General features: G+C 49.5%; 1 protein-coding gene across 5 annotated transcripts in view; it reads right to left on the bottom strand.

The window, feature by feature from the left end:
• ADA2 (adenosine deaminase 2) overlaps positions 1–27437 on the bottom strand; it is a 47019-nt gene that overhangs the window by 18814 nt on the left and 768 nt on the right. The window contains exons 2-4 of one of the 5 annotated variants that reach the window (XM_075429382.1): positions 9411–9552; positions 8893–9039; positions 1056–1381 (exon numbers count right to left, since the gene is read on the bottom strand). In XM_075429382.1, the coding sequence (XP_075285497.1) occupies positions 1056–1368 (313 nt within the window). In that variant the 5' untranslated portion in view covers positions 1369–1381; positions 8893–9039; positions 9411–9552. Of the gene's footprint in view, positions 1–1055; positions 1382–2435; positions 2622–8892; positions 9133–9410; positions 9553–27437 lie in introns of those variants that run through there. The other 4 variants (XM_075429381.1, XM_075429384.1, XM_075429383.1 and 1 more) reach the window with 4 other exon arrangements.

Raw genomic sequence — 27437 nt, 5'->3', positions numbered from 1 at the left:
CCTCAGCCTCCTGCCTCTCTGCTGAACTGTCAGCAGCTCGGGGACATGGAGACATTAGGCTTCCTGGTACCCAGCCTAGGTGGTCTGGATTTCACCTTGGCTAAAAATATCTTCTCCCCCTTTACAACTGCAACCCAGAGTACTGAGCTTTCAGATGCTGCTGTGTCCCAGCTGCTCACCAGAAGATGCACAGTATGGTGAGGTGAAGGTATCAGACAATCTCATACCACTATCTAACCTACAATGGTCCCAATGCCTTCGAAACTCTGTGTGCGCTGCAGAGTCCAGAAACCCTCTTGGGGCAGGGCAGGTTATTAGCACATAGCTTGCTGCACGATGGGGGAGAAATGACGTCTCTAACGTCACGAGGAGAAACGCCTGCGCTGACAAACAGAGAGCTCCTGTAAGTGCACAGACCACAACCTGATTAAGAAAGATGAGGTGAGAGAACATAGTAGTTTTTATGCTGTATCTCATAGGTCACATGAACACAGGCTTTGACTTGCATTCAGTAAGTAAAGAAACTTGCAGTGCTGGAAGTAGCACCGTTCGTCTCTAGCGCACCTAGGCTTTGCAGTAGACTTCCAGGTCTGATACAGAACCACCTACAGGAAGACTTATTGGAGGATACAGCATGTTTGGCTAAGGTGTGGGCTGAGACCAGGTTGGCAGCACATTTGTGGTATATGCATGTGGAAAAAGGAAAGACCCTGTCTAGAACATGGCAAACAAATATGGATGTTTGTGACATCTTGTTGTCTTTGCTTCCTCTGTCCTTTCTCCACACTCAAAAGGCGGAAGGATCCATACTGTAAGTTATACTAAATGCCACAATTGCCAGAAACCTGTATTCATCCAGTTCCTCCCCCTCTTCCTCTATCCCCCTGCCTTGTCCCCACGATCAGAAGTAGGGGGTCTTTGTGGAACCCAGCGAGCACGATTTACAGCTCTCGTAAGCTCATCTGCCACATCTCATGCTTTGTCCCAGCTCTGCCATAGAAAGCAAAAGGTGAGAGGAAGATGAATAAAAGGAGCATCTCTTAGGCCAAGCCTACCTTTTGGCATGCGCTTTAAGATGCTGAACACTGTGCTCTGATCAATGAGGCTTTTTGCCCGAAAGAAGTGCATGCTTGGAGGAAACTGTCCCGTAGTTATGGCTGCTGCAACCTCCTTCTTCTTGAGGTTTATGAGCTTTGTACTGAGCTGCTGTTCCTGTCTATTAAGCACCAAATTGCCACCCATCTGATGGGCTTTCTCCTCCTGCATTAGGGAGTCCCGGTCCTTCCAGAGTGGAGTGGGAAGGCAGATGGAAGCCAAATTCAGGACAAGGTATGCCAGCCTTATGCCTTGCCCAGATGGAGGCATCATCTTGAAGCTGCACCTACGCAGGAAGAGAAGATTGGAGCATTAGCACAGGTCAGAAGGTGACATCTTAGCAATGACCCATTGAGATATTAAACTCTTGGCCTGTCCTGCAGATGTAGTGGGTTAACTGGATGCTCAGTACTTGGGGGAGCCTCTGGTACTAATGTCCCCTGTACTTAGGGCTATGCATTCACACACTCCCTGTGATGCTGATTGCACACAGCAAGGCTGTGGGCAGGGTGGAGAGGAGGTACTGCTCCCTGGATCAGGCTGGCAGCACATCATACAGACCTGCACGATGGCAGAGGTCTAGCCCTGGAATAGGGGATCAGTGAGGTCAGGACTCTGGCTTGCCAGTGGGGCTGGAGTCACCTCAGAATAAGGGGTGCTGGTGGTGAGGTGCTGGCTGTGCTGCCAGCGTCCCAGGGAGGGAAGCAGGGGGCCATAGCACTTGAGGTTCTTTTTGGGTGGGTTGTTTTGTTTTGCTTGAGCTAATAAGATCCTGATTCCCTGTCATCAAAATAAGACCTTATAGTGTATTCCAGCTATCAGAGGGGTTAATTTACAGGCAGAAAAACCCCATGACTTCCTCTGCAGTAACAGAGGCATGTTCCTTCCTTGCAATCCCAGAAGAAAGAGGACAGAAGGGAGACATAGAAGTAATAAGAGAACACAAGAGACAGGCACATGTGAACTCCGAGATCTCTGCCCTTCCCAAAAAAGCACAGCTGCAATATAATCCTTCAGCGCCAGGCTTTAGTGACCCTCCACACCGGTCTCTCCAGACCAAAGCAGGCTGGAGAAAGGCTCGATGTTTTGAAATGGTCCCCTGTGAATTACGTAGTAAGTCCCTGCTTGCACACATCTTCTGCTTCCAGCATATCCACCTGTGGATTCACCAGGACGCCCTCAACCCCGTCAGTAGGTCCCAGGAGATTAAGGCGTGCTGGGGGAACAACCTGCTGAGAACAGAGAGGGGGTGGACGCAGCCCCACATCAGGCCTGGCTCTGAACTTAGAGAAAGAAACATCCTAAAAGGTGCTATCTTATCCCTGGTGAGACTGACTTACTTGCTGTTATCTTTACTCCTCCTTGCATCCAGAGCTCATCCAGCTGCCGCCCGAGAGAGCAGGGAACAGTTATCTCTCTTGCAAGCTGGCACTGTCCCAGCAAAGACAGAGGCAGGATCCGTCCCAGCGGTGCACAGCAAGGCACCCGCTGGCGCAGACAGTTCCTCTTCCTGTGCTGCTGCTCCGGCTCACTCAGCTTTTATTTATGCCCGTCCCTACCACTTCATGAATATATAAAGAGGAGGAGGAGGAGGCAGGGGAGGTTGTAAGAAAATGGGACACAGGCAGCCGAAGGGAGCTGGGCTGGGAACCGGGGGCCAAAGCAGTGAGGTCACCTGTGGGAACCCCTCCAGCTCCTGCACAGAATAGAGGGGGACTTTTTAACCCACCCTTGACTGCCAGCAAGGCGATCGGGGGCATCCCTCCTGCAGCCCCCCTGCTCACCCCGATGTGCATACGCAGCTTTTAAATATCCTGGAAGAAATGCTTAGGCACGCGTTCCCGGTGCAGGGGAGCTCTTCAGCCCCGCTCAGGCTGTCCCAGGAACACACTGGAGCTTGGGTATCTAATCTGTTCTAGAGCTCCGTGCACCTAATGCCAACAACACTGCAAACTCTACTCACTAATGTTTGGGGTTTTTTTATCGGAGAAAACAGTAATTTGTAAAAGTAGCTTTAAATTATTTGCCCAGTCTTTGCCAGCTGTGTGAACCAGGCAGGCATCAATCTAAAAGGCTGCACTGGGCGCACAGGGCTAAGCTTGTGGCTGGGGAGTAAATCAGGTTGCAGTGGGTAAGGTCTGATTTTTTTTTTTTCAAATCACAACAAATATTGTCACTTTACCATTTTGTTTTGCACAGTTGAATGGACTGAGCTTTAATGTTATTTAAAACAGATGTTACGTAAACAGCTTCCAGGGGAGAACAAAGTCCATTTGGTTTAATTCAATAAAATTTTAACTATTATAATTTTTTTTAATAAAAGAAAGATCTCGTAAACCAAGAATTATTGAAAACAACCCGCAGCAGTCACAAAGATTGTTTTTGAGGCAGAGAAAGTAGAATCTGGTCAATAACACATTACATTTCATTAGCTGGCACCACTGCAACAGATTGAAAGCGGGTGGACAGGTCCCCTGAAAATCCCAGCTGGACACCCGCCAGCTTTTCCTCCTCTCCTTGTGCCTTCACCTTTTTGTGTCACCAAGATCAGTCCCAGCATCCATGCAGGGATCAGCCAGGGTTCCCCAGTGCTCTCCAAACCCCAGCCAGGGCAGCGTGTCTGATGGGTGGCTGCAGCCTCTTGCCTGCTCCTCAGTAGGATGGGATTTTTCTTGAGTCTTGAGCCTGCTCCCAGAGGGACATCAGAGGAGCAGAAAGATGACCCAGCCATGCTCAGCATCAACTATTTGTTGATGAGAGCAACCCAAGGATGGGAGTTACAGGGAGGGAGCACACAGGGAAGTGCGTGGAGTGGAAAAAGAACGGTTCAGTAGGGACAAGCGTTCTGCCTACAAGCACCTCCAAGGGAACGATATAAGAAAGGAAGGGAATTGCTGTAATTATCTCGGAGTACTAAAGCCTGGCGTTAGAACCATAAAACCAAATTCAGGCTAGGCAGTTAGAAAACTGTCTCTTCGGTGAGCAGCCAGGAGCTAGAGACAGGCTCCCAGGGAGGAGCATTGAGAGGGGTTAAAATGCTGTGTGAAGGACCTCAACTAGCAGCTCAGAGCCAGGCAGGGGTCTTGGAAATGCCTGCCAGAGGGCCTCCGAGATTTGCAGCGCTGGTTCATCCCATCAAATTCAGTTGGAAAAACAAGACCAAAGTCTGGTGCTAAAATACTTCTTTAATGGGTCTTTTCCATGTAAGCAATCGCAGCCATTGCCAGGAGAGTGCTGTACAGATGTTGCAAAGGTTGTGCTAGGAAATAAGAAGGTGTTTGAGATGCTTTGGTCTCTATTAAAATGTGGTCCATGCTCTGAAAACAAAAATGATGGGGGGCCAGCACTGGTGAAATAAGACTGCAGCTGCTTTTAGGCAGGTTCCATCTGGATGTGGAGGGTGGAAGGAGGGAGAACAGGACAACGCAAGCCAGGGTATGGTTGCCACCAGCCAGCAGCCCCATTTGTGGGAGGACCTGGGTTCCTCTAGTGCCAGCAGGCATTCACAGCTCTGGTTTCAGACCTTCCTCGGGACCAAGGCATGGTATAGGAAGATTTGCCCTGTGTAAAGGACCGACAAGGAATGTTACAGGGGTCATTTCCACACCGACGTATCTCTCAGCTAGTTTGAATTCTACCAGAAAAGTGGGTTGCCTGGCTAGAAGTTAGGCAATAGCTCTGTGTGTCTGTCCACAAGACCGCTATTGCAGTTCCTGTCCAGTCATGACTGGCTCCTGAAATAATCTTAAACTCCTTGGCTTCAGTCCCACTTGCTGTTTAGCTAGGGCTGATAGGGGCACCAGTCATGCCCTGCTCCTTCATCAAATGTGCCAGCTATTCCGTGGTTTCTAGCCCATGCTGACCTCTCAGCTGCTGCAGCTGTACCTAGCAGTGCTCAAAAGCCCTGTTTTAAAGCTGTCATGGGTGCGTCTGTGCAGCCTGCAGGCACACCTTTTCTTTATGCCCAGCTGCACATCAGATGCGTGTGAAGCCTTAAATAGCTGGTGGCCACCACTTAGTGCTCTCAGTGAATTCGTCGTGATTCAGTTTCAGTTCCATCTGCGAACCAGTTTTTTTCAAACCTTTCGGGCTTCTTGGAGGCGGCAGCTGCCATCTCCTCCAGCTCGTTTCCCTGCCTGCCCCTGCTGCTGCCACAGCTGGTTGCCCACTCCCACCATTCAGTCCCTCGCAGCAGCAGTGCAAAGAGAGCGTGGACACAGTCCCCAGCAGTGGGGTGCAGGAGGGGGGAAGGACTGCAGAGGCGGCAGCAGCATCGGGATTGCGGATGTGGGTTTTTCACTTCGTCTTTCAGCTGGGTGTATCACACCGTGCTTTGCAGCACCCTGAACAGCCCATCTTTCTGCTGCAGCCTCTGCGTGGAGGGTCAGCTTGCTGTGTGCCACTGCAGAGAGATGGCAGCAAAAGCTACAGTGACAACAAAGCCAGCAGAGGCTTGGACTTCAGCACGTTCAGAGAGGCTAGGAAGCTAAAAGACACCCCGACCCTCTGCACTATTAGAAATGCTTCTTGGTTTGGATTTGACTTCTGCCAAATGGGTTGCACACACAGGAAACACTGCTGGGTCTGCATCACCCCTAGGTCACAGAATCACAGAATCACAGAATAGTAGGGGTTGGAAGGGACCTCTGTGGGTCACCCAGTCCAACCCTCCTGCCGAAGCAGGGTCACCCAGAGCAGGCTGCACAGGACCTTGTCCAGGTGGGTCTTGAATATCTCCAGAGAAGGAGACTCCACAACCTCCCTGGGCAGCCTGGGCCAGGGCTCCGTCACCCTCAGAGGGAAGAAGTTCTTCCTCATGTTCAGATGGAACTTCCTGTGCCTCAGTTTGTACCCGTTGCCCCTTGTCCTGTCGCTGGGCACCACTGAAAAGAGTCTGGCCCCATCCTCCTGACACCCACCCTTCAGGTATTTGTAAGTATATATTAGGTCCCCTCGCAGCCTTCTCTTTTTCAGGCTGAACAAGCCCAGCTCCCTCAGCCTCTCCTCATAGGAGAGATGTTCCAGTCCCCTCATCATCCTTGTAGCCCTCCGCTGGACTCTCTCCAGTAGCTCCTCATCTTTCTTGAACTGGGGAGCCCAGAACTGGACAGAGTACTCCAGATGAGGCCTCACTAGGGCAGTGTAGAGGGGGAGGAGAACCTCCCTCGACCTGCTGGCCACACTCTTCTTGATGCACCCCAGGATCCCATTGGCTTTCTTGGCACACTGCTGGCTCATGGTCAACCTGTCATCGACCAGCACACCCAGGTCCCTCTCCACAGGGCTGCTCTCCAGCAGGTCAGCCCCAAGCCTGTACTTGGTGCATGAGGTTGTTCCTCCCCAGGTGCAGGACCCTGCACTTGCCCTTGTTGAATTTCATCAGGTTCTTCTCTACCCAACTCTCCAGCCTGTCCAGGTCACACTGAATGGCAGCACAGCCTTCCGGTGTATCCACCACTCCTCCCAGTTTGGTGTCATCAGCAAACTTGCTGAGGGTACATTCTAACTCTTCATCCAGGTCGTTGATGAAGCAGTTGAACAAGACTGGGCCCAGTACTGACCCCTGGGGGACACCACTAGGTACAGGCCTCCAGCTAGACTCAGAGCTGCTGATGACAGCCCTCTGAGTTCTGCCATTCAGCCAGTTCTCAATCCACCTCACTGGCCACTCATCCAGCCCCCACTTCCTGAGCTTCCCTAGGAGGATGTTATGGGACACAGTGTCGAAAGCCTTGCTGAAGTCAAAGTAGACAACATCCACTGCCCTCCCTTCATCTACCCAGCCAGTCATACCATCGTAGAAAGCTATCAGATCACTGACCTCAGAAAGTGAGTCACAGACAAAGGCTTCAAGGATATGGCTTGTAGGGTCTTCAAGCCAAACAGCCAATGTCTTTTGTCAGTCATGGGAATACAACCTCTTCTCAGCCTGCCTTGGGAACAGATGGCTCAAGTCCATCTTCTTTCAATCACTGGTGAGCAAACCTTGGCTCTTGAACCTCACTGTCAGCTCTGAGAATAGCTCCTGTGTGAGTAATGCACTGTTCAACAGGATGGGCAGTGTGCTCCTGCGAGGTCCGCTGTGTAACCTGGATCATCAGCGATGGGAGAAGGCATGGCTGCATGGACCAATCCCTCTGGCTTACCCTGGGATCCCACTCCACATCTAGCATAGCACCTTCTAGAGTGACATGTTAGGAGCCCTGGGGAGCCATTATCTCCATGTGCCTAAAATTTCCCGTTCCCATGGCCCTCCTCAGTGTCAGAGACAGCCCTCACGGCTCTAGGGCACATTAAGATTTTGGTATGTGGCACATACGTGTGGGAATGCTGCCTATCGCTGCTTTGCATCATAACATGCGAGAGCTCTTTCCTTTATCTTCTACCTGATCAATGTGTCTTCTGCAGATGGACAACTGTATTTCCCACTGTGGTTTCACTCCGTTGCTGTCAGCTGAGGCAGAATCACAAGCCACATCAGGGAGGTAGACAGCAATCAGAGCTGTGAGGAAGCAGCAGCGGCTGGCTGGACCATGAGGGAAGGTGAGCCTGGAGCTGGGGGCTACAGCAAGGCAGGCACATGGCAGCGGCCACACTACGAAAGGCACAGTCCCACAACACCCAAGCAAGAAGAGCAGAGCAGGCTTGGTGATGGGTAACCATGTTCAGCCAAGAGTACAGCAATTGCTGCGCAAGTCTGATGAAGAGACAGATCCAAGGTCAAGTCAGGGACTGAAGTCCTCAGGCCAAGGTCCACATAAACAGGGCACATGGCATAGGCATGGCTGCTACGTAGCTGCGAGGTAGCCCAGGTGGGGACCAAGTGCATGATCCTCCGCTTACAAGTGAAGAGCAGAACCAGCCCTCACTGAGGCTTTTTAGCAGAGCTGTCCTGAAGAGCCCTCCTCAGCACGGAGCACCTGCATGATTAGCTAAGTTAGCCCTGAGCCCAGGCAGCCAGACCCCCAGCGGATGCGCTCCGGGGCCTGACACTAGCTACCACACTGTGTAATCCTTCTCAAAGCAGGTATAGATGCCAGGGATTAATATAATCTGCTGCCAGTCTCCAGACTCAAGCACCACGCCAGCACAAACGCCCATGGTAACAGCAGTGGGCATTTTAAAGGAAAAGACCCTTACCAGACATCGCTCACCTGCATCCCAAGCTCTCTGCCTGTTTGGGATGAGCCTGTGTTTTAACCGGTGTTCGTACAGCAGTCTAATCCTCCGTTCTGCTTCCACGAGCACCAGCAAGCCCTGACCTAACACAACCTGAGGCGAACCACGCAGTAGTACCTGCGTATCGTGATTTCACCGAGTCTTGCCTCAGACACTTTTACCCTCTGGCTTTATATCTGACAGTGAATGCCACTTAAGGCTGGCTGCCATTTCTTTTCCATCGCTGTGAGTTTTCTACAACACTGAGATCTAGTTTGCCTGCCTGTTTGTGTAGGGTGCCCTTTGCCACTTCCCCAGCTTTACAGAAAGGTACAGGGCTGTGGAGGGAGGGATGGTTTGTAGCGTTACAGCCAAGCAGTGGTTTGTTGCCCCTCAGCCTTCTGCAGCAGTGAAGTTCTCTGCTCTTACAAAGATCTTGCTCGTGTGGAAAGCTGCTGCTGCAAAAAAAAGGGAGTGAACAGAGGAACAGAGAAATTGCCAACTGCATGAAAATAACCATTTTAGCAAAGTTTTTGAAATTGTGCTGGGGACAGAAAGCACTGCAGTGCATAGGAGAGAACTGTACCTCAGGGGTATTATGTGCATGCACACACCTTCTCATGCTAAAAAAGTACTCACAATTTCAGTCTGGAGAGGGAGAACTATAAGCCAAGCTGAACTTCTAACTGACTCCAGTGACTCTGGTAGTTTCTCTTTATTCACCCTGTTGTGAGTTGGACCTGAACCAGATCCTATCTACATCTCTTTCGCGTGTTCAAAACCCACCTGTGGGAGACAACAGCAAAGATGAAATGCTCAATATTCATGCCATCCTTACCAGTCCCTGAGGAGAAGAGGGGGCTAGCAGCCACCAGCGCCCTTTCTGGACCAAGATGAAGAGCTATCAAGGTACAGCAGTGTGCTAGGTTCAAAGATTTTGGTCTAAACTCTGCATCCAGCTTCTGCCCTGGCGAGGCCCTACGGCAATACAAGAAATCAGGCTTCATAAAACACACAGAGGGCTGTGCCACAGGCACTGAGACACAGCCAGATTGCAGCTTCTTGCAAGGGACCATCTCCATTAATGTGAAGAAAGCAGATCCAACAACTGCATTTAGTCTGTGAACATCTTACTGCCTCTGAAACTGTTGGCCCACCTGCTCGCTCCGCAGTCCCAGCCCAGCATCCGTCGCTGACTGCTGTGCTGACGTAAAGCTGTAATTGCCAGCCACGGGGACTGGGGCCAAGGGGAATTCGCTGAGGCAGTCGGACTCTCCAGCAGCCTGTCAGCTCCTGTGTCTGCAACGGAAATAAACCACTGAAGCTCACGGAAGCACACCTTAAACAAAAACCCTACTGGCTATACTGAGGAGGCAGGACACGTTCAGCCCGTTGAAATGACATTGCAATTACAACTTAATAAAAAGTGGCATTTATCGATGAGTTGTATTAACCTTGTCTGAAACCATTTGGACAAATTAAAACTCCTCTCAGTCTTTTCCTGCCGCGTTAAAAGCAGCAAGGCATGAAACACATCAATAACGCTGGCCACATTGGCTCTTTGTTCAGGGCAGAAGAAAGCTTTGCTGTTGGAAAGCTTCGGCTGGCATGGTGTCAGCCACCGAGATGCTGCCTCCTGGCCTCTGCCAGGGCCCCTGCTGGTGAGTCCCAAAAGAGATTGCCAGGGTACTTACATGGGCACATAAAGAATGCTCCCAAAAACGCTGCCGGGGACCAGCTGTCCCACTCCAGGGGACACTTCCAGGTTATTTGCATGAGCAGATATAAGTGCCTGCCCCAGAGAGTGCTGCCAAGGCCCCTGCTGGCACACGGCAGGGGCTGCTGCCAGCGTGCTCGCCCGGGCACAAAGCAGTGCGGGCCTTGGGGTGAGGCTGTCACAGCCCCTGTGCATGCACATGGCACCCCTGTGAGGGTGCTCCACGGCACAGGCCCCAGTGGGAGCATAAGCACCCCGTGCCCCACGCAGGGCAGGTCCCCGTGTCCCAGCTGGATCACTCTCTGCTGCTTCTATGCCAGCTACAGACCTGCAAAACAGAAAGCCTGCCAGACCTGGAGCTCTTTCCTTCCCTCGCCCAGCTGCGCCTGTCTCTCTCCAGCCACACAACAGCTGAGCAGCTCAGCACCGCGCCACCTGCTCCCCATCTCCAATCCCCCCCTCAAAAGCCCACGCACGGCCACCCCGGGGACCCTCAGCACTTCACCCTTTCAGCTGCACCCTTCGGCCGTGGGGCCAGCCAAGCGGCGTGCGGCAGCCGGGAAACGAGCGAGCGCCTTGGGATAAAACTCTAAAGACGCGCAGCCGAGGCAAGGTGGGCGAGTCAGCCCCACGCGTGCCTCCTCCTCACGCAGCCAGGCAGGGCAGGCAGCCATGGGCAGAAGAAAGGCACGGAGACAAGTGGGATGCCTCAGTCTCCCGTGATCTGCCTGCGAGGAGCAGTTACTGTGGCTCTGCTAAGAACCGGCCCTGAGTGCATGCTCACGTTTGCTATTGGGTTTGCTTAGCCTGCAGCCCCGGTGCTCTGTGTTGGGTCAGGCTAACTCTTCCCGTCTTCCAGCACTCTGCAGTGCCAGGGGCCGGCATCATGGGCAGGGACACAAAAGCCTGTGGTAGGTAGGAGCAGGAAAACATCCCAACTGATGAAACACTTCCCAGACTCCACAGGCAAGGGCTGAATTTAGCGTTGGTAAGCAAGGCTTACATCACTAAAAACTTTTGTTGTTTCAATTACAGCTTTTAATATCATCTATACAAATGCCTGTGATCTTCTGAACTCTTCCCTGACTCCTGGTAAGACCCTTATGCTCCACTGCACATGGCAGCAGCAAGTTCCACAGGTAAGATGTGAATGGTATGAAAAGGTATTGCCTTTAATTGCCCTGATACTGTTTCTAATGTAATTGGATATCTCTGGATTTCACAAAATGAAACAAGGAGATGAGTTCCCAGTGAACCTTTTCAAGCTGCTCATTCTTTTGTGGAGTTTTATCAAGCTGCAACTACAAAGGAGGGGAAAAAAAAGACTTTGACTCAGCCCTGGCAGGGGAGGAAAATGCCTTTGTTTTTGCTGTGCAGTTCTGCTTCCCATTTGCATGCACAATTAAAAGTACTCTGTCTAGTGACAAAATTAAGTTCTTGATGCTTTTCCCCTTCCTGTGCCTTGGTTTTGTCTGCTTTCCTTGCAAAAGCAACAACAGCATAGAGGACTAATATAAAGGGTTAGCGAGCAAAAGCTGCCATGTTGATAAAAGCGTATGAAGAGGAAAACCCCGCTAAAGCCTCAGGGCTCTTGTTTAGTTTGCAGGGTTGAAAAACAAAAAATTCCGGTTTTAGTGCATTGGGGAAACGTGGTTCAGAGCAACAGAGAGACAGATGCGGAACCCCATGATGCCAGTTCCACAGACTCACTTTTCAAACTAGACCAATACTTCAAAAAAATTCGTTGCCTGGATCCGTGAAAAGCAAATGAAGCTCAGCCTTCCCTAACCTTGACATTTTCCAGACCGCTGGCCAAATCCATGGGTAGGACACATACACGTACATCCACCTCCACCCTTCAGAGGGCTAGCTGGTCTGACAGAATGGCTTTCCGATGTGACTTACCTTCCCTGAACGAGCTGTGACACCACCGAGTCCCAGCGCATGGGGCACTGTGTGTCTACACTTCTAGTCACTAAAACCGGTGGTGGTAAAGGCCTTAAGGCACTGACTGTGCACTGTTTTGGTGTAGTCCCCAAAGACACAAACCAGCGAAAGAGTGGGTGAAAGCAAAGTGCAACAATTAGTAAGTTCATTTGCCAGAAGGCCATTTGCATGTGCTATTGCCACTTGCTGTTCCACTTCGCCATCGCGAGCTATTTTGGCAGCCAGGGTTTGCTCGCTGCCGCGAGGCTGTCCTAACGCCACCCTCCTTGCTGTGTTTGGTCCCTGTCCTCCCCCAGATCTGTCTGAAATGTGACACTTTCTGCCAGACAACGTTAGTGCATTAGCCACTTCTCAAACAATCTCTTCCCCACTGGGCTGGGTCTCTTCAGAGCAAGAGGACGGAGACTGCAAGCCTCTCAGCTCCAAAGAGATTTTTTTCCCCTCTCCGGTTAGTGGTGTTTCCTGAGCCCGGCTGATGAAAGACGCAGATGTGTCTGCAGAGGAGCAGCTCTCAGTGCCTGCCTCATTCCCCAGAGCCCTCTTCAGTCAGTTTGATGTCTAAGTGGAAGGGAAGGAAATAAGCTGACAGTGGGGTTACCACCCAGATGATTTTCTGAATTGATTAGCTGTTTTTTTCATAGGTCTCACAGCCATGCAAACAGCAACCTTGCTGGATCTCACAAGCTAATGACCTCAGCTAGGACAGCTCTGGAGAAAGACCAGCCATAATGATGTGCCACTTCCCTGCTAACGAAACAAAGGAAAAGCCAGGGGAAAACAACATGAAGGGAACTAAATAGCAGCCAGAAAGAAGCAAGGGAAATACAGCTTGCAAGAGTGAGAGGAAAAATAAGCACTTTTCAGCAACAGCTGTTTTTTACTCCAATTTGCATGTAAAGGGCTGGGCAGGCAAGATAAAGAGAGCTCACACCACAGCTTTTTGAGATCAAGCCTGTGAGTTCGGGGCAGGCTCATCAGCAGCTAAGGGCCTTCTTTGAGTTTGTTATGATAGAGGTGATGTTGTAATAAAATCCAGATCCCTTCAAGCTGTCACATGCTGAGCAGCCCACTGCCACACGTAGGATGGTCAGGAGCATGGTTAGCAGCTCCAGCTGTGACCTCTGTGCTGAGCAAAGCTGAGCCGTGCGGGTCAAGCATCGTCCCTTGTGCCAGGCTCCTGCACCCCAAAATCCTCCTGGACGTGAATTTTCTGGCTCAGGTGGGCACCACCTGTGCCGCAGACCTCCCGCTGGCGGCTGTCCCCTGACCCCGGCCCTCTGCCCTGCTGCCACCAGGCAGGATGAGCCCACAGCAGGCATGGGAGCTTGGGATGAGGCCACAGGTTGGCAGGGGTGGACCTGGCCCTGCCGAGCCCAACCTCGGTCCCTGGAGAGGCTGCAGCACCCGGGCCGGGTCTGCCTGGCAGTCCACGGGTGGGAGCGGCGGGCGGCTGTCTGTCTGTCTGGGGTCTTGCACACCAGCAGCAAAACCTCTGGGGTCTTCTGAGCCCGGCTACTGTATCAGGGCTTCCTCGGTTTCTATCACCCCTTCTGAGAGGGAAGGCTGTCCTCCGGCATCCTGGGGCAGCCGCACTCGTGGGGCAGCTGCGCTTCAGACAGGGAGGGTGGGTGAAGCCCTCTCTGACCAGACTGCAGAGTGCTTTGGGGTCCACGAACACCCCACGCAAAGCATGAGGTTTCTGTGCCTCTGGGTAGAGACGGGCTTCAGCGAGGGCCGCAGCCGGCCGGCGTGCTCTGCGAGACCCTGCAGACATGATGGGATGCGTAAGAGGGGTGAGATGTGGAAGTGCGGAGACTTAGGCTGGACTCCAAAGGACTATGCTCATTTGGATCAGATACTGAAAATCTATCTTTGAAGGGGAACAAATGCTCCAGCCTTCTTAATCTTTTGCTCCTGCGTCCTCCTGAAACCCCAGAATAATGCAGATTAGAAGAGGGAGGGTGAGAAGTGTGCTACGGAGCCTCATCTCATTGCTCTTTCCCATCTGTGCTGTGCTAGTCCTGCCAGAGATTTTTATTTGACAGAAAAAAAAAAGGCTGGAAATAAAACCCACAGACACTATATTCCCTCTGCAAATGCTCCATGCCTAGAACTGCAGTCTGCTGCTCTCAGTGCCTCTAATTAGCTAAGCAAAGCAAGCACTCATTAGCCCCACCTGGGTCACTCTGCAACTGGGAGAGAGGAGCATTAACCCCCACACAGCTTCAGAATAAATAGGTGAGAGGCACAGTCTCTCCCTCTCCTACAGCAGGGTCCCAGGCAGCCTGGCCCTGGAGCAGGGCACCCTTGGGTGGTGGTGGTGGTGGTGGTGGTGGTGGTGGTGGTGGTGGTGGTGGTGGTGGTGGTGGTGGTGGTGGTGCGAGGAGACTGGGAATGCTGACAGTGCTCCTCCTGCTCCTCCACAGAGTCCAGCCAGCCTGTGAGGTGCTATTAGCTGCAGATTTGGAGGAGAAAGTCGGGAGGAGGGAGAAATCTGCTATAGCCAGAATGTTATGTGCCAGAAGTGCTTTGCTGGTAGCGTCTCCCAGGGTATATTAGTGTGGGAATAGAGGGAGGCTCTGGCATGACGGGTATGACTGCAGTGACAGAGTTCAGCTTGGCACTGATCTGATGTTTCATAGCCATAACCTGAGAGACCTAAGCAAAGCCAGCTGCCATCTTAAAAAAAAAAAAAAAAAAAAAAGAAGAAAAAGATGTGTTTTTTGTTAGAGTTAGGGCACAAGGGGTAAGAGACCACCAAAACTATTCCCTGTGCTGTCGTACAAGTATTTCTCTCCTCCTATGTCAAGGCTTCTCTCAGACCAGGCAATTTTTTCAGCTGTGGTAGTGCATCAGGCCCAAATCTAGAGTCCAGGGTGCCAAGTACAGCACATACATGTGGGACAAATCAATCACTGCCTCAGACTGTTTGTAGCCTTTAAGTAAAGGCTCTTATACACCAGATTCACCCAAAATGGGCAGGCAGAGTAAGTCAGAGAAGAGAAAGAAGTGCGTCCTTCCTTGTTCAGTAAAGGCCATTATTATTTTTAGGAAATTTGTGCTAAACCATAGAAGGCATCTGTCTGGGAAAAGACAAGAGAGGAATGGGAGCAACTGCTCTGCCTGCAGACAGGAGATGGTGAAGAAGACAGAGCATCAGTAAGTGCTGAAAAGAAAATATGCCTCTGCCCTTCTCTCTTTGGTACAAAGAAACAGCATGGGGCACAGCAGCTGCAGCAGTCAGCAGCAGGAAAAGGATGGAGAGTGCTTAAAATACTTCATGACTCTGACCGAATCTTGGGGCTGCAGAGTTCTGCCTTCCTCTATGTCCCCCACCTCACAGGCGGGAAGAAGTTAAGGGCAGAGAGGGCCAGTGGAGGCTAGCGTGAAAGACAGCCGTTCTAGTACCAGGAATTACACTGGGTATATCAAAAACATGCTATCCTGCCTCTCATATCTCCTCTGCAATCAGGGCCAAACAGTGAAGGAGACCCTCCAGAGTGACACAGGGCAGGATACACAAATGATTTGAAATAGTACAGCAATGAGCCACTAAATGAGCAAGTGACCTGTGACTTCAAGAGACCCACCAGTAACTGCTCATAGACTTTTTTTTTCTGGGGACAATTTCTCACCAGGCACTGACCACCGACACGGAGATGTCAGGAATAGATGTAATGGGCTGACAGCCATCAGCTTGAGCTACCTAGCAGCCTTCTGGGTAGAGCCAGCAAGTAAAACGTTCCTTCCCAAGCCCTGTCCTTTCCCATGCCACTTCAGATGAAGGGCCAAATGGTTGGCCTGATAGCTCCTCGCTCAGCAGCTTTGAGGTTTCTGTGCAATTTCCTAAGAAGAAAGGTTAAAAAGTGATAGTGTATATAGGCTACATGTGTACATGCACAGATATGTGCTCATGCACACACAGGCCTCTTCACATTAATAACACTGTAGGAATTTCTTGCCTATCCTAACCACGCAGGCTATCAACACAGGCAATAAAGCCAAAGCTTATGAGGTCTGTAACACAGAGTTAAGCAGATCTTGTAGCAAATACTGACGTATTTGGCAGTTTATTATAGCACTTGTTGCCTCTTTCTATAGTCTTCTACCTATAGCATCTAAGAGCATTTAACAAAGACCTGATAATAAAACTGCATATAGCTACAGCTGTATGTTAACATCTTCATTTCACAGACAGCATTCTTGAGGCGTAGTGATCACTTGTACTAACAGCAGTTCGGACTACTAAAACTGATAGCATCAAAAAGGTAAAGGCTTAGTATTTATGCTAGTTTTCCCCCTTTTATTTTTTCTCAGCTGGATCAAAGGAATTTGGCTAGTTTCTCATTTATTTCAAGTCATCCTTGCTTTTCTATCTGTTTGTTAATCTTCTCCATCACAGTCTTCAAAGTTGGGGCTGGGAAGACTGCAGGGGAATTTTGACTGTCAGCTTGGTTTATATTTAATATCACTGTTGTAATGATATTCAAATGTTTTGCTAAATTATTATTTTTTTGTTTTGCTTTCAACTTGACTCCTATGATACTACTTCAGAACAATGGTACCCCTCTCTCATGGGAAAGAAAAATCAGTTGAGAAAAGCACTTGCTTTGGAAAGGTAAAGGTAGAGTTGTGATGGGTATTTGGAGACCCTATTTGCATCAGAAAGAGAGGAGAGAGAAAGAAAAGCACAAGTAGTGAAGTTTTGCCTCTCTAAGCAAAGACTCCCCAGGAAATGGTGGTCTTATGTGGGGCCCCTTTCTGAGGCCTTAGAAAGCTGGGCACACAGAACCAGAAATCATTTAGGTGGTTGCCTCGGCCTACAGCTCATGGGCAAGCTGGTACTTGTGGCCACAGTCTGATGGGGAGCACAAGCTAAAGTTTAGTGTTATATGCCAGTGGACCAGCCGATGGACCCGGGGAGGAGACAAGCTGGGAAGAGGGCTCACTCCTGCTAGATGCAGGGGCTGCTTAGAAGTGTAAATTAGAGAACGCCCAAAAGATTGTATATAGTCATCCCAACCAAACAGCTCTTCGAGTAGGTCCCACCAAAAAATCATCTCTTCAGGTATCTGCAACGAGCAATGTTTTATCCTCCGTTGGCTTTGTTCCTCCACCAACAAAGGTAGCAAAGCGCAGTGTTGCCTGCAGTATGTTACTGCTTGTGCCCTTGGGCCACCAAAGACTGGAGACGCTGCCATGAAGTGTACCTGCACAGTCAAATGAGAGGGACTGTGGCAAGAGCAGGCACACGCAGTAGATGCCAGCTTGCCGGCCGTGTAATAACAGGGGTGAGGACACTTGTCACTGATGAACCAAATTCATGCTCGAGTGGGCTGGTCCTGTGTGTGCTGAAGCCTGCGCTGCTGCCTCTTCACTGCTCCACATGTGCTGGCTTGGAGACACGCTCCCCCATCCCATTTAACTCCAAACACACACAGGCTTTTGGCAGCTGGTGCCTGAGCTGCCTGAGCAGGGTACATACACCCAGAAAATGTCTGCCTTGCTCCTGCCTCTACACAGCTCCCAGATCAAAGAGCAGTGAGCTTAAACGAGAAGCACGGCTGGCAGCTAGGCAATGCTTCCTGACAGATGATACTGCACGAAGAGAAGGGTGACTTGTTTCTCTGCTCTTTGTAGAGTCTCACCCAGAGGAGCAGTAGGATGGGCATGGTCTTGTGGTGTGTGAACTGCACACCATGTCTTCCAGCTGCGGTGGGCAAGAGAGCGCTTCTCTGCCATGTCTCTCTTGTGCTGGCGAGGGTTTTCTCCCACTGTATTTCTTCAGGGAACACATGTGCCCGAGCAGTGTGTTTGGTGGAGAGTGGGCATTAGAAGCCAAGTGGGCCAGGATAAGGTGATCTGTCCTGTCTACACATCTCAGGATATCCAAGCTGCACACTGTCACTTGCCTGAAAGGGGGCTGCAGGACCCATCTGGTCTCTGGAGGCTTTCCCCTGTCCACTCTGGCTGCCAATCAAATGTACAAAACATGTTTCACCCAGAGGCTTCTCCACAGTATGTGCTAACAAGCCACTTCTCTTCCTCCCAGAAGTCCAGCTGCCTCTAGCATAGCCCATGCACAGTAGGGCACATTTCACCAGGGAAGGGGAAGATTAAGTTCTCCTCCAGCTGAAGCTGTCTGGAATTGCTTTAAGACCAGCAAAATGCAATTGCTCGTGTTGCAATGTGCCCGGAGCACATGTGCCCAAACAATGCCAGGGGATTTGTAACTAGCAGGACTAGCTAGGACCTATATACGCTATTACTTTTTAAAAGGTAGGGTCTCTGAAAGCTCTGTCCTGCTTCCTCCCCACATGCACCCCTGCCCCCCAGCACCCTGCTGCCCTTCAGCCGTGACTTGGAGGGAGGATTGCTGACTCTGGATGCACTTCCCATGCTCTCCTGGGTCTCCCTCGGAGGCCTCCCATCCTGTACAGAGCCAGCCTACCTTAGGAGAGCTTGCACAAACCCAGCTCCCCCCCCCCGCCACCCCACCATGGAGTCCACACGCCCACACTTTTCATGTCACCGATGGGGACAGCCCTGGCTGGGTGTTTGGGGTGACAGGAGGCAGTGGGAGGATTTGCTATTTGCCTGACGTTCTGGCTCTCTGATTTTAGTTCTTTAACCCCCTCAGGCTCAGCTGTGACTCACTGCCAGTATTTTCAGAAAAGGATTAATTATGCTTTATTGCTTGTTCGCATAACGGACCAGTATCATCTTCAAAGGCCCATTGTTTGGAGGAGGAGGAAGGACACGTGCCCCGTAATTTGGTGACCATTGCTTCTAAATGAGAAGGTTAATAGCTTGACCACTTCATATTTTAACCCCTCAAGTCTTTTTCCCTCTCTAATTGTGAAGCATAATGTTCTTTATTTCCATACAGCAGTTCCCTGTGAGAATTTGTCTAGATGTACAAATCAAAGCCTTTTGGGGCTAGGGGGCAGATTCTGCCCTCATCCAGAGCACAAAGTGGGGTCACCCCCGCAGCTGCCCAGCAAAGTTGCCCCATTTCATCTGCATATTGCTGGGAGTGGCCCCTGGCAACAGGCAAGGGGAAGATGGCCACACAGGTAACCGGCAGGATGGTTGGGTGCCGAGTACTTTTGCAAATTGGACTGTTTATCTAGGTGATTACATACAGCATTAACTTTGAGTGGTTAATTTTTTTTGATAGAAGGGCGGACAGCAACTTGGGGCCTGAGGTGGACAGACAGAGCTTCTGGCATACAATCCTCTCCTCCCAGCAGGAAACTGGGGTTTAGACACGAGGGTCTAACTTGAAAGCTATTAAGTACAGAAGAAAGAATAAATCATCAGCCCTTCTCCCTGCCAATGCAAGCTTTTCTCCATAACATATTTATTTGTATTTTCATTGTCGCAGGTTTTAAGCAATGCAGGTCCTTCTGCAGGAGGAGCCATTCCACCACAGCCAGGTTGTCTGTGGCAGGACCCTTACTTGAATTCAGGGGAAAGCGGAGGTGCAATGGCAGAGCTGTTTGGGGAACTGGGAGCCAAAGCCTAGAGGTTACTCTGGCCAAGACTGTGATCCATTTATCAGATCTCTGTTCAGGAGCCTACAGCATCGCTCCTGGCCAATGCCTGACTGTAAGGAGTGCTAGCAGCTTGTATTGACATCCCATTAACATGGGAGACCCTGGAGCTGAGCCTCAAGTGCTTGGTGAGAGGTGGTAAACGAAAAACCGAAAAACCAGCTGGAGGAGTCAATGGATGACAGGGTCACTAATGGTGCAAGCGGTTTTTTTTTCTTTCCACTTCAACACTGCTGGTTTAAACTGGACTAGTGAGCAAGGGAGGTGACCAGCTGCAGTCATTGTGTGGCCTGTCCTTAATATATTGCACAGAAAAAGCCGAGCATCTTAAAACCCCCTAGTTACAAGCAGGACTGTTCTGGGAAAGGTCTGGAGATGATTAACCAGATTAGTCACTAGCTCTTTGCTGTTGAGGCTGGGTGCTTAAATTCCCTTTGCTCCACGAATCTGCCAGCCATCTCCCACTTCAGGCTGCCTACAATCACTTTTCTCTGAGCACCTTAGCATCCAAACAGGTTGTGAAAGTCTTCAATGGACCTTGTTCCGATTGAGACCTGCTGGATTATTTATGCTGTAGGAAGTGATCCTGGCTGTTTTCCTTGCACTGGAACCAAAGATGTGTCTAAACCAGTTTAAATTGTGTTTATGCTGGGTGAGTTTAATTACATGTACTGAACTAAGTAAACCAGCAAAAGTGCAGCTTAAACTGATTCAAGAGCAGCTGCAGTAGAGATCTGGAAATAAATAAGGTTTGTTATATGTCAGGAGAACTTGTCTCCAAGTAGGCCAGACCTCCTACCAAAGCCATTACCAGGAATATCAATATCCTGCCTTTGGTATTTACAGAGAAACTGGATTAAGACTCTCCAACTCACCTAGAATATTAATGTTTAGCATGTACGTACCATTTTACAATTTCAAAGCAATAAACACTGAGATGCCCTGGTAATGAGAGCTGACAAGGCACTAGCATTAACTAATTAAGCCTCGCAACCTCCCTCAGGTATCTGACTGTTCCCATTTTATAGATGAGGAAGATATACATGAACTGATTTACTCAAAAGCACAGAGAAATTCAGTGAAAGAGCTGGAACCAGAACTCAGTCCTCCATGAGGCTCTGCCTTATTTCTAGACCCGTGCATCAGTGTAACCTTGTATGCCAGTCTTCGTAGGATTTAGAAATAAATTACTGCTTATTTCTGATGACTGCTATGTAAGGAATGGGATTTGAATATCTCCCTAGCCAAATGAAGCAGCAAGTGGAGGTACTGGTGAGGCTGAAAATAGATGCTAGTGAAGTCACAACAAGTTAGCATTCACCACAGAAGGAGTGTAGCAGGAAAAGCAACTAGCAGGTGGGTGTCAAAGGAAGCGTTGGAAAGGACTGAGTTAGCTTAAACCATCCTGCGTCTTGCCTTTCCAGCCCCTGCCACGGCTGCAGTAAGCAGTTTGCACACAGCCATCCCATTTTTTAATTTGTGTGGACTCAGTGATGGAACACTGCAGCTGGCCCAGAAGTCCCTGTGGCACCAGTTCTGAACGGGAACCCAACAAGCAGGTACCCAGCGAAACCTCTTGCAGCTATACGAGATCAGCAGCTTTAGACAAGAAATCAAGCTTTCCTTCCCATTGTGTCTTTAGGTCCAGACTGCGGAAGGCTGATTAAAAGTAAATCTCATCCACGCTGCCAGAGCTGCTGTGATACCTCTAATACCCCCTAAGAAGGTGTTGAAACAGAGAACCGAATTGTTATAAATTGTAAGCAAAATGGTCTTCGAATTCCCCTAAAGGAACACAGTTTTTTTCCCTCCTGGAGTGACTGATAGGGAGCTCCTGTGGGCATGGAGCACCGCCCTGCTGTGAAGTGTCCTCTGCTTTTCACCTGGGGCTGTTCCCTCTGCCTGCGAGCACCTTGCACCCGAGCTGAACAAGCCCAGGCTGCGGCAGTGAATCCCAGTGAGTCGCTCACTGGGGGCACTCTGTAGGAACCAGTACTGAGCGCACGTTATGCGGATGAGCACCATTGCAAACCACTGGTCTGGAAACAACTGCGAGATCTCTTTGTTCACTCTGGAGCCTGTGGAATAGCTGTGCATGGCAGCAGTAGGGAAAACAGACCTGGAGAGACACGAAAGCGTCTGGGTCTGTGCGTCTCTTCGCTCTGCTTCCCGCCCAGGTTTCCAGGGCAGATTGCTAGCTCCCCGTCTTGTTTTGCAGCCTCTCAAGCCAGCCCGCGTCTGACTCGTCTCTGCCAGACGTACGGACCCGAGCGCAGCAGCTGTGAGCATGGCTGACCACAAGTGAACGTGTACGTGGTGGGTCCCTCTCAGTGCTACTCTTTGGGAAGATCTGGGAGGATCCAGGTTCCGTGGCTTTAAATTCATTGCCACAAATTATCGTTTGCTGGTTGATTGGTCTCTAGGGGACAAAACATCAAGTTAAAACCTGTGGTTTTCAGCCCCAGTGGATTAAGAGCAGAAAATCTGTTGAGACCTGAGGCTTAGATCTGTTGGTTGGATATATAGTTCAGTAGAGCACACAGGAGAGGAGCGGCAATGGAGGATGCTTTGCCACAGGAGTGCTAGTCAGATTCCTAGTAGGCAGATGCTTTTTGGCTAAGAGAACCGATGCATGCTGAAAAAGGCACGATGTTTCTAATTTTCTGCCTAAAACTGGTGGTGATGTGTGTGACTGCTGTTATGCTTCATGGAAAGAGTGTTGTGAAGTAAGTAACTGGGAAATTACAAAGAGCATCAATCAGTGTTTCAGATAATAGGTCTGGTTTGCAGGAGTGACTGCTTTCACATTAACATGTAAATTGAACAGACTGAATGTGTACATCCAGGAGATGGAACAAGCACTGAACTGCACTTTTGCAATTGCACCCTCCACAGCGTAACAGCTCAGGTCTGCGTATGAGAAGGTGAAGGATATGTTCTAACAGACCAACAGGTTCTTGAGCAGATGAGCCTCAAATCCACTTTGCCCATGATGCTGGCTGCGGGAATCGTGGAAAACCTCCCCGTTACTCAAAGCGAAAGAGACATGTTTGTGTCCCAGCTAAATCTGCAGCCCTGTTCATTTTAGCTGAAGTTTAAATGTACCTGTATCGATACCACGTACCCAACTTCCGCAAGAGACCTTGTGCAGCTGGTTCACTGCAGCACAGCGCCAAATAAGTGAGAATGCCATTTTTTTCTTCTGCCGTACTCCTGTTTCCAACTCCTGTCTCCCACGCTTTCGAGTATTGTCCAGACAGACCCTGCTCTCTTCTGCCTCCACTCAGCAGCTGTTATCTGTGCCCACCCATCTCTTCCCCATTCATTCTCTGCCTTAACATCTGGCTCTCCTTTTTATTGACTCCCTCATCTTTTCCCTTGATAACTTAAATTTTCACATTGTTAGGCTGCTCAGACCGCACATTTTGTACCTTCCTCATCTCACTTTCTTAGTCAACCCTGCAGCATACCTCTCACCAGCAAAGCCTCCTGCTTGACTTTGCCTTCACTATGGATTTCTTCCTTTTTCTCTATTCAGCTTTTCCCTCCCTGACTTGGCCATCTCTTTCAGCCACTCTCCACTCTTTCCTTTTTCCTCACAGCATTTCCAAGTGTTTGTGACTACAGACTTTTCCGTACGGTCTCCTAATTAGGAAGTAGATGTATAGACTCCTCTGCTTCCCACCACTCACAGCATTTAACAGTTTCTCTCATCCCCTGCTTCCCTTGTGTCCCTCTCATCCTACAGTCTCTTGACTACACCCATACCCTCTATTCCAAATCTGTTTTCCTCTCCTTCAGCACTTTCTTGTCAAAGAAACAGGACTTTTCCTGTTGTTCCACTCCTTTTCGCTTTCATGCAGCATGTTTCAGCCCCTTGTGCACCACTGCTGTCCCTACTTACAAAATTACAACTAGTGTCTCAAAATAAGTAATTATCAAAACCCAACATGACTTCCTTCTCTTGACTCTCCTGGTTTAGTTACAGAAAGCAAAGATTCTCATCTGCTTGCACACCTCTTGTGATCCCTCCAGCTGCCTCCGTGACCCCAGCCCCACCATTACCCAGAAAAACCTGTGCCCTCACTTTCACCACGTGTGCCTCAGTGTCCTTGACTTGTTGTCTGAGTCAGAAAGGCAGATCAAGGAATTAAAGCCAGACTGCCTGATGCTAAGTACTCCGCTTCAGTCTTTGCTCTGTTCAGGAAGGCTTTTCAGTTGTGCTACATAAGCCACAAAATCTCTTTGCTCAGGAGGGTTTGAAAAGGGAATAAGGGACTTGAAGATGGATCAAAATACATAGAGTGCTAGAAGGTAGAACTGGCTTGGGGTGAAAGTAGGAGGCTAAATCACAGCTGTCTTCTACTTCATAACTCAGAGAGCAAAAAAAGAAGCAAAAGCAGTGAGATTTGCTTGGTGCTAAGACTATTGAGGAAGGTCAACGTAAGCAAGTGAGCAATAAAATCTACATGTGCTAGAAAAGGGAGCTGAAGCAATGCACACAGCCAAATGCAAAAGTCTGTTTTGAAGAAACTTTGGGTTTATTCTTAAATTTTTTCCCCAGAATTGGGAAAAGCTGAACCTCCCAAAGCCCCATGCTTCTGAGAACGTGCTGCCAGTGAGAACAGAGTCTGAGGTTAGGCTGGTCCTTCTGCAAGTGCTTTTGAGCCCTTGCAAGGGCAGACTGCAGGTCCTTCTGTACTGAGTTTACAGAAACCTAGTCAGTGGGGCTTTGGCTTAAAGCCATGAACTGCAAATACAAGGAAGTTAAGAGTTTTTAAAAAGAGATTCTTATTAATGAAAATATTGCTTCAGCTCGTGAGGAACTGACCTGTCCCTGCCAGTAAACCATTCCCTTTCGGAGGCGGGCTACAAGAGATCTACCTGTCACTAACCTGATATTATATTTAAGCATTGCCAAATCGGGCACATATTGCAGGTCTTTCTGGAGAAAGTGGAAAGCATTCCTCCCTCTTCATTTCCAGGCGAAATGATTTGTCATGCAGGAATGGGGACTCTCGGTCCCTGCACCTCCTACAACCTTTTTATTTGCTTTTGGCACTTTGAATTTGGCATTTTTTCTCAAGGAAACAAGTTCAGAAATCCAGAGGTGACCTTGAACAACAAAAACATGAGGCTTTGATTTGGTCCATCAGCCTCAGAGTTCTTTCTCAGTGTAGTTCTACACGGTACAAATACTCAACCTAGAGGCAGTTTGGGAAGAAAGGAAGAGAAAAATCACAGAAGATAGGGGAGGAGTGTGAGTATGGGGTGCACTGAGCAGCCAGGATTGGATATTGAGCTGAAAAATCAGTAGGTAGGTGAAGTCTTACCAATAGCCTTAAGAAAAAAAGAAAGATTGATAAGAAGACTATAACATACTAGTAAAGGACACTGGCCAGAGCAGGTTTTTAGTTGTGTAAGTTGTGAACAGGAAACCCATAACCAAAGGTGGTTTCGAAGGGGAGAAGCACACGGATTTGTGAATGGAGATACTTATCAAAAAAGGGGAAATGCCATATTGTATTCACCAAGTTTTTGCCTACTGTTGAACAGCAGTGGGAGAGCAGATATTTTTTGTGCTTGAATAATAAACCTAAAGAAGTGATTTAAGAACACCTAGCAAAGTGAAGCAACCTTAAGTGACCATGGGGAGCCCCCAGCACCCTTGCATAAGAAGAAAAATGTGAGAAGACGCAGTCCAACAGAGATTAAGGGGACGATAGAGGGAGCCAAACTAATTCAAAAATCATTAGGCAAAATTGGGATGATAGCTCTTCTGACAAAAAGAGAGATTAGGCGTCATTAAAGTTCACAAAATTCTTAGTGGGATAGAGAGTGGGGATACTACAAAGCTATCTGACCCAGTGTCAAGAACAAGCAAAGATGCAGCAGTACAATAAGCCATGGCTGTACTTTACAGGAATTCAGGGAGGAACGGCAGGATAGAGCAAGACAGAAAAGCAACATAAACTCCCCTCACATGGCCAGAGGACAAAAAGTTTACTCCATAGAAGAATCAGGCATGAAGTAGTACTGCAGAATTCTGTAACTGGCCCAAAGGAAAACATGTCTGAGGATTTGTCACTCCAAGATTTCTCACACAGAGCTGTTGGTATTTTATAGTGATCCTGTATGTTGACAAAGTACTATAACTTAGCCCGCACTCTCCTCTTGGGCATTTATTATATTGTAGCTGGAGCTGGTTTAATCCAGTGCAGGCAGATACAATACAGGAGAAATCAGATACTGCCTTGCTCGAGATCAAGTCTTGGAGTCATTGTGCCAGGATTTCAGTATAACATACTGGTTTCCTGCAAATAATAAACTAAGTCCAAAGGTTTTTGGGGAGAACAGATGCAGAGACTGTACTTGGAAAGGTATCTAATAAACCAATTAAGCAGTGCACATTTTGGCAAAAACCTTGGTGGGGAAGGCCTAGGGAAATCTATACTGTGCATGTGAAATTCACAGCAAAGGCGAGCGAGGCCTGCGTCTGAGGAATGGTGTAAGAGGCCTGATGATACTTCTTGTATCTTCTCCTCTGTGCCACTCCATTTCTCAAGCAGCCCTCACAGCCCCCTGAAGAGCACAGCAGTTGCTGTACTGGATCAACCCAGCAGCCCTCCTAATCCAGTCTCCTCACTTCAACAGTTGCCACTCTCTAATACCTCAGAGAAAGGTGCGAGAAATCCCATAGTGGACAATTATAGAATAACCTGCCCACAAGTGAAGTTTCTTCCTAATCCCTCGCCATCAGTTAGTGGTTATGCTGTGCCTTGAAGCCTGACGGTTTATATCCCTCCTAAAATCTATTTATATCCTGTCTAATGTGTCCACAAATGTTCTCAGCAGCCATATAAGTGTCTAATCATTTTCTGAATCCTGCTAATCTCCTGGCCTCGATGAAATCTCATGTTAACACATGCCGTGTTTTAATTACACATTGTACAAATATTTCGTTGCACCATTTAAAATATGCTTCCTTCCAGTTTTGCTGGGTATCCCTTGCTCTTGCAATACGAAAAAGGGCAATGAAATTAGAGCTTGTTCGTCCTTGCTGAGCCACACTGCTGTCTCTTGATTTGCTTCTTCTCTAAACTAGCTGTTCCCACCTTTGGCTGAAGTTTTACCACGTCAGGCTGTTAGGCAGTGGCCTAGGGCACAGCACAGAGCTCATGCCTTCACCTTACTCTCTGTTGCCAAGTTCATTGTGGAGGGAAGCAGGGAGAGGAAACCCTGAAAGTCTCAAAAGTACGTGCTTGAGATTGCAGGCTCTGAAATCAGACTGCTCTTTGTCAGCTGGTATTAGCTTAGTAGCAATACGATGACGTTGGCCGATGCCACTCTCTGGTGCCTCCAGACAGAGCAGAACATCTGCAATGTGGTTTCCTCCCAGCCTGCACCAGCAGATCTCCAGGCTGCTCCTTCAAGGGCAGGTCCCGCTCCTGTTCCCACCCTACTGCAGGCATTTCTCTGCTTCCTTGCCTCTGCACTGGCCGTTGCCGGGACGTGGGATTAGTCACGTCCGTTCTGGACTCATTGCCCTTAGCCCCAGCCTGAGCTCTGCCGTCCTGCGCTCAGCCTCTGCGTTCACGGGCAGCAGCCGGTCACCCTCGGCCAGTCGGAGATGGCGCTGGAAACGGCAAGGGAACGTGAGGCGTGGAGGGGCTAAAAATGGGAGAGTTAACGGGATAAAGGAAAGGCTAGGAAACCCGGGACTGGTATAAAAAAGGGCCCTGGCCGGATGAAGGCAGGAAGGAGTGGAGGGTAGCCCTAAGCTGTGGTTAAGCGCTGTCTTGAGAATGGTTTGGCTGGAGGTGAGACCCTAAGCTGGGGCAGCTGCGCACACCCCGGTTCTGCAGCTGCCTTGGAGCTGGGCTGCGCGGGCACGGGGGGAGGCTGCGAAGCGATGCAGTGACAGCACCCGGGGCTACAGCAGCCCGGTGCTCCGTGGGAGCTCT

The sequence above is a fragment of the Opisthocomus hoazin genome, chromosome 8, assembly GCF_030867145.1.
Source record: "Opisthocomus hoazin isolate bOpiHoa1 chromosome 8, bOpiHoa1.hap1, whole genome shotgun sequence".
Lineage (NCBI taxonomy): Eukaryota > Metazoa > Chordata > Aves > Opisthocomiformes > Opisthocomidae > Opisthocomus > Opisthocomus hoazin.
The sequence above is the reverse complement of the archived record's forward strand: the minus strand, read 5'-3'. Positions and strand labels throughout refer to the sequence as shown.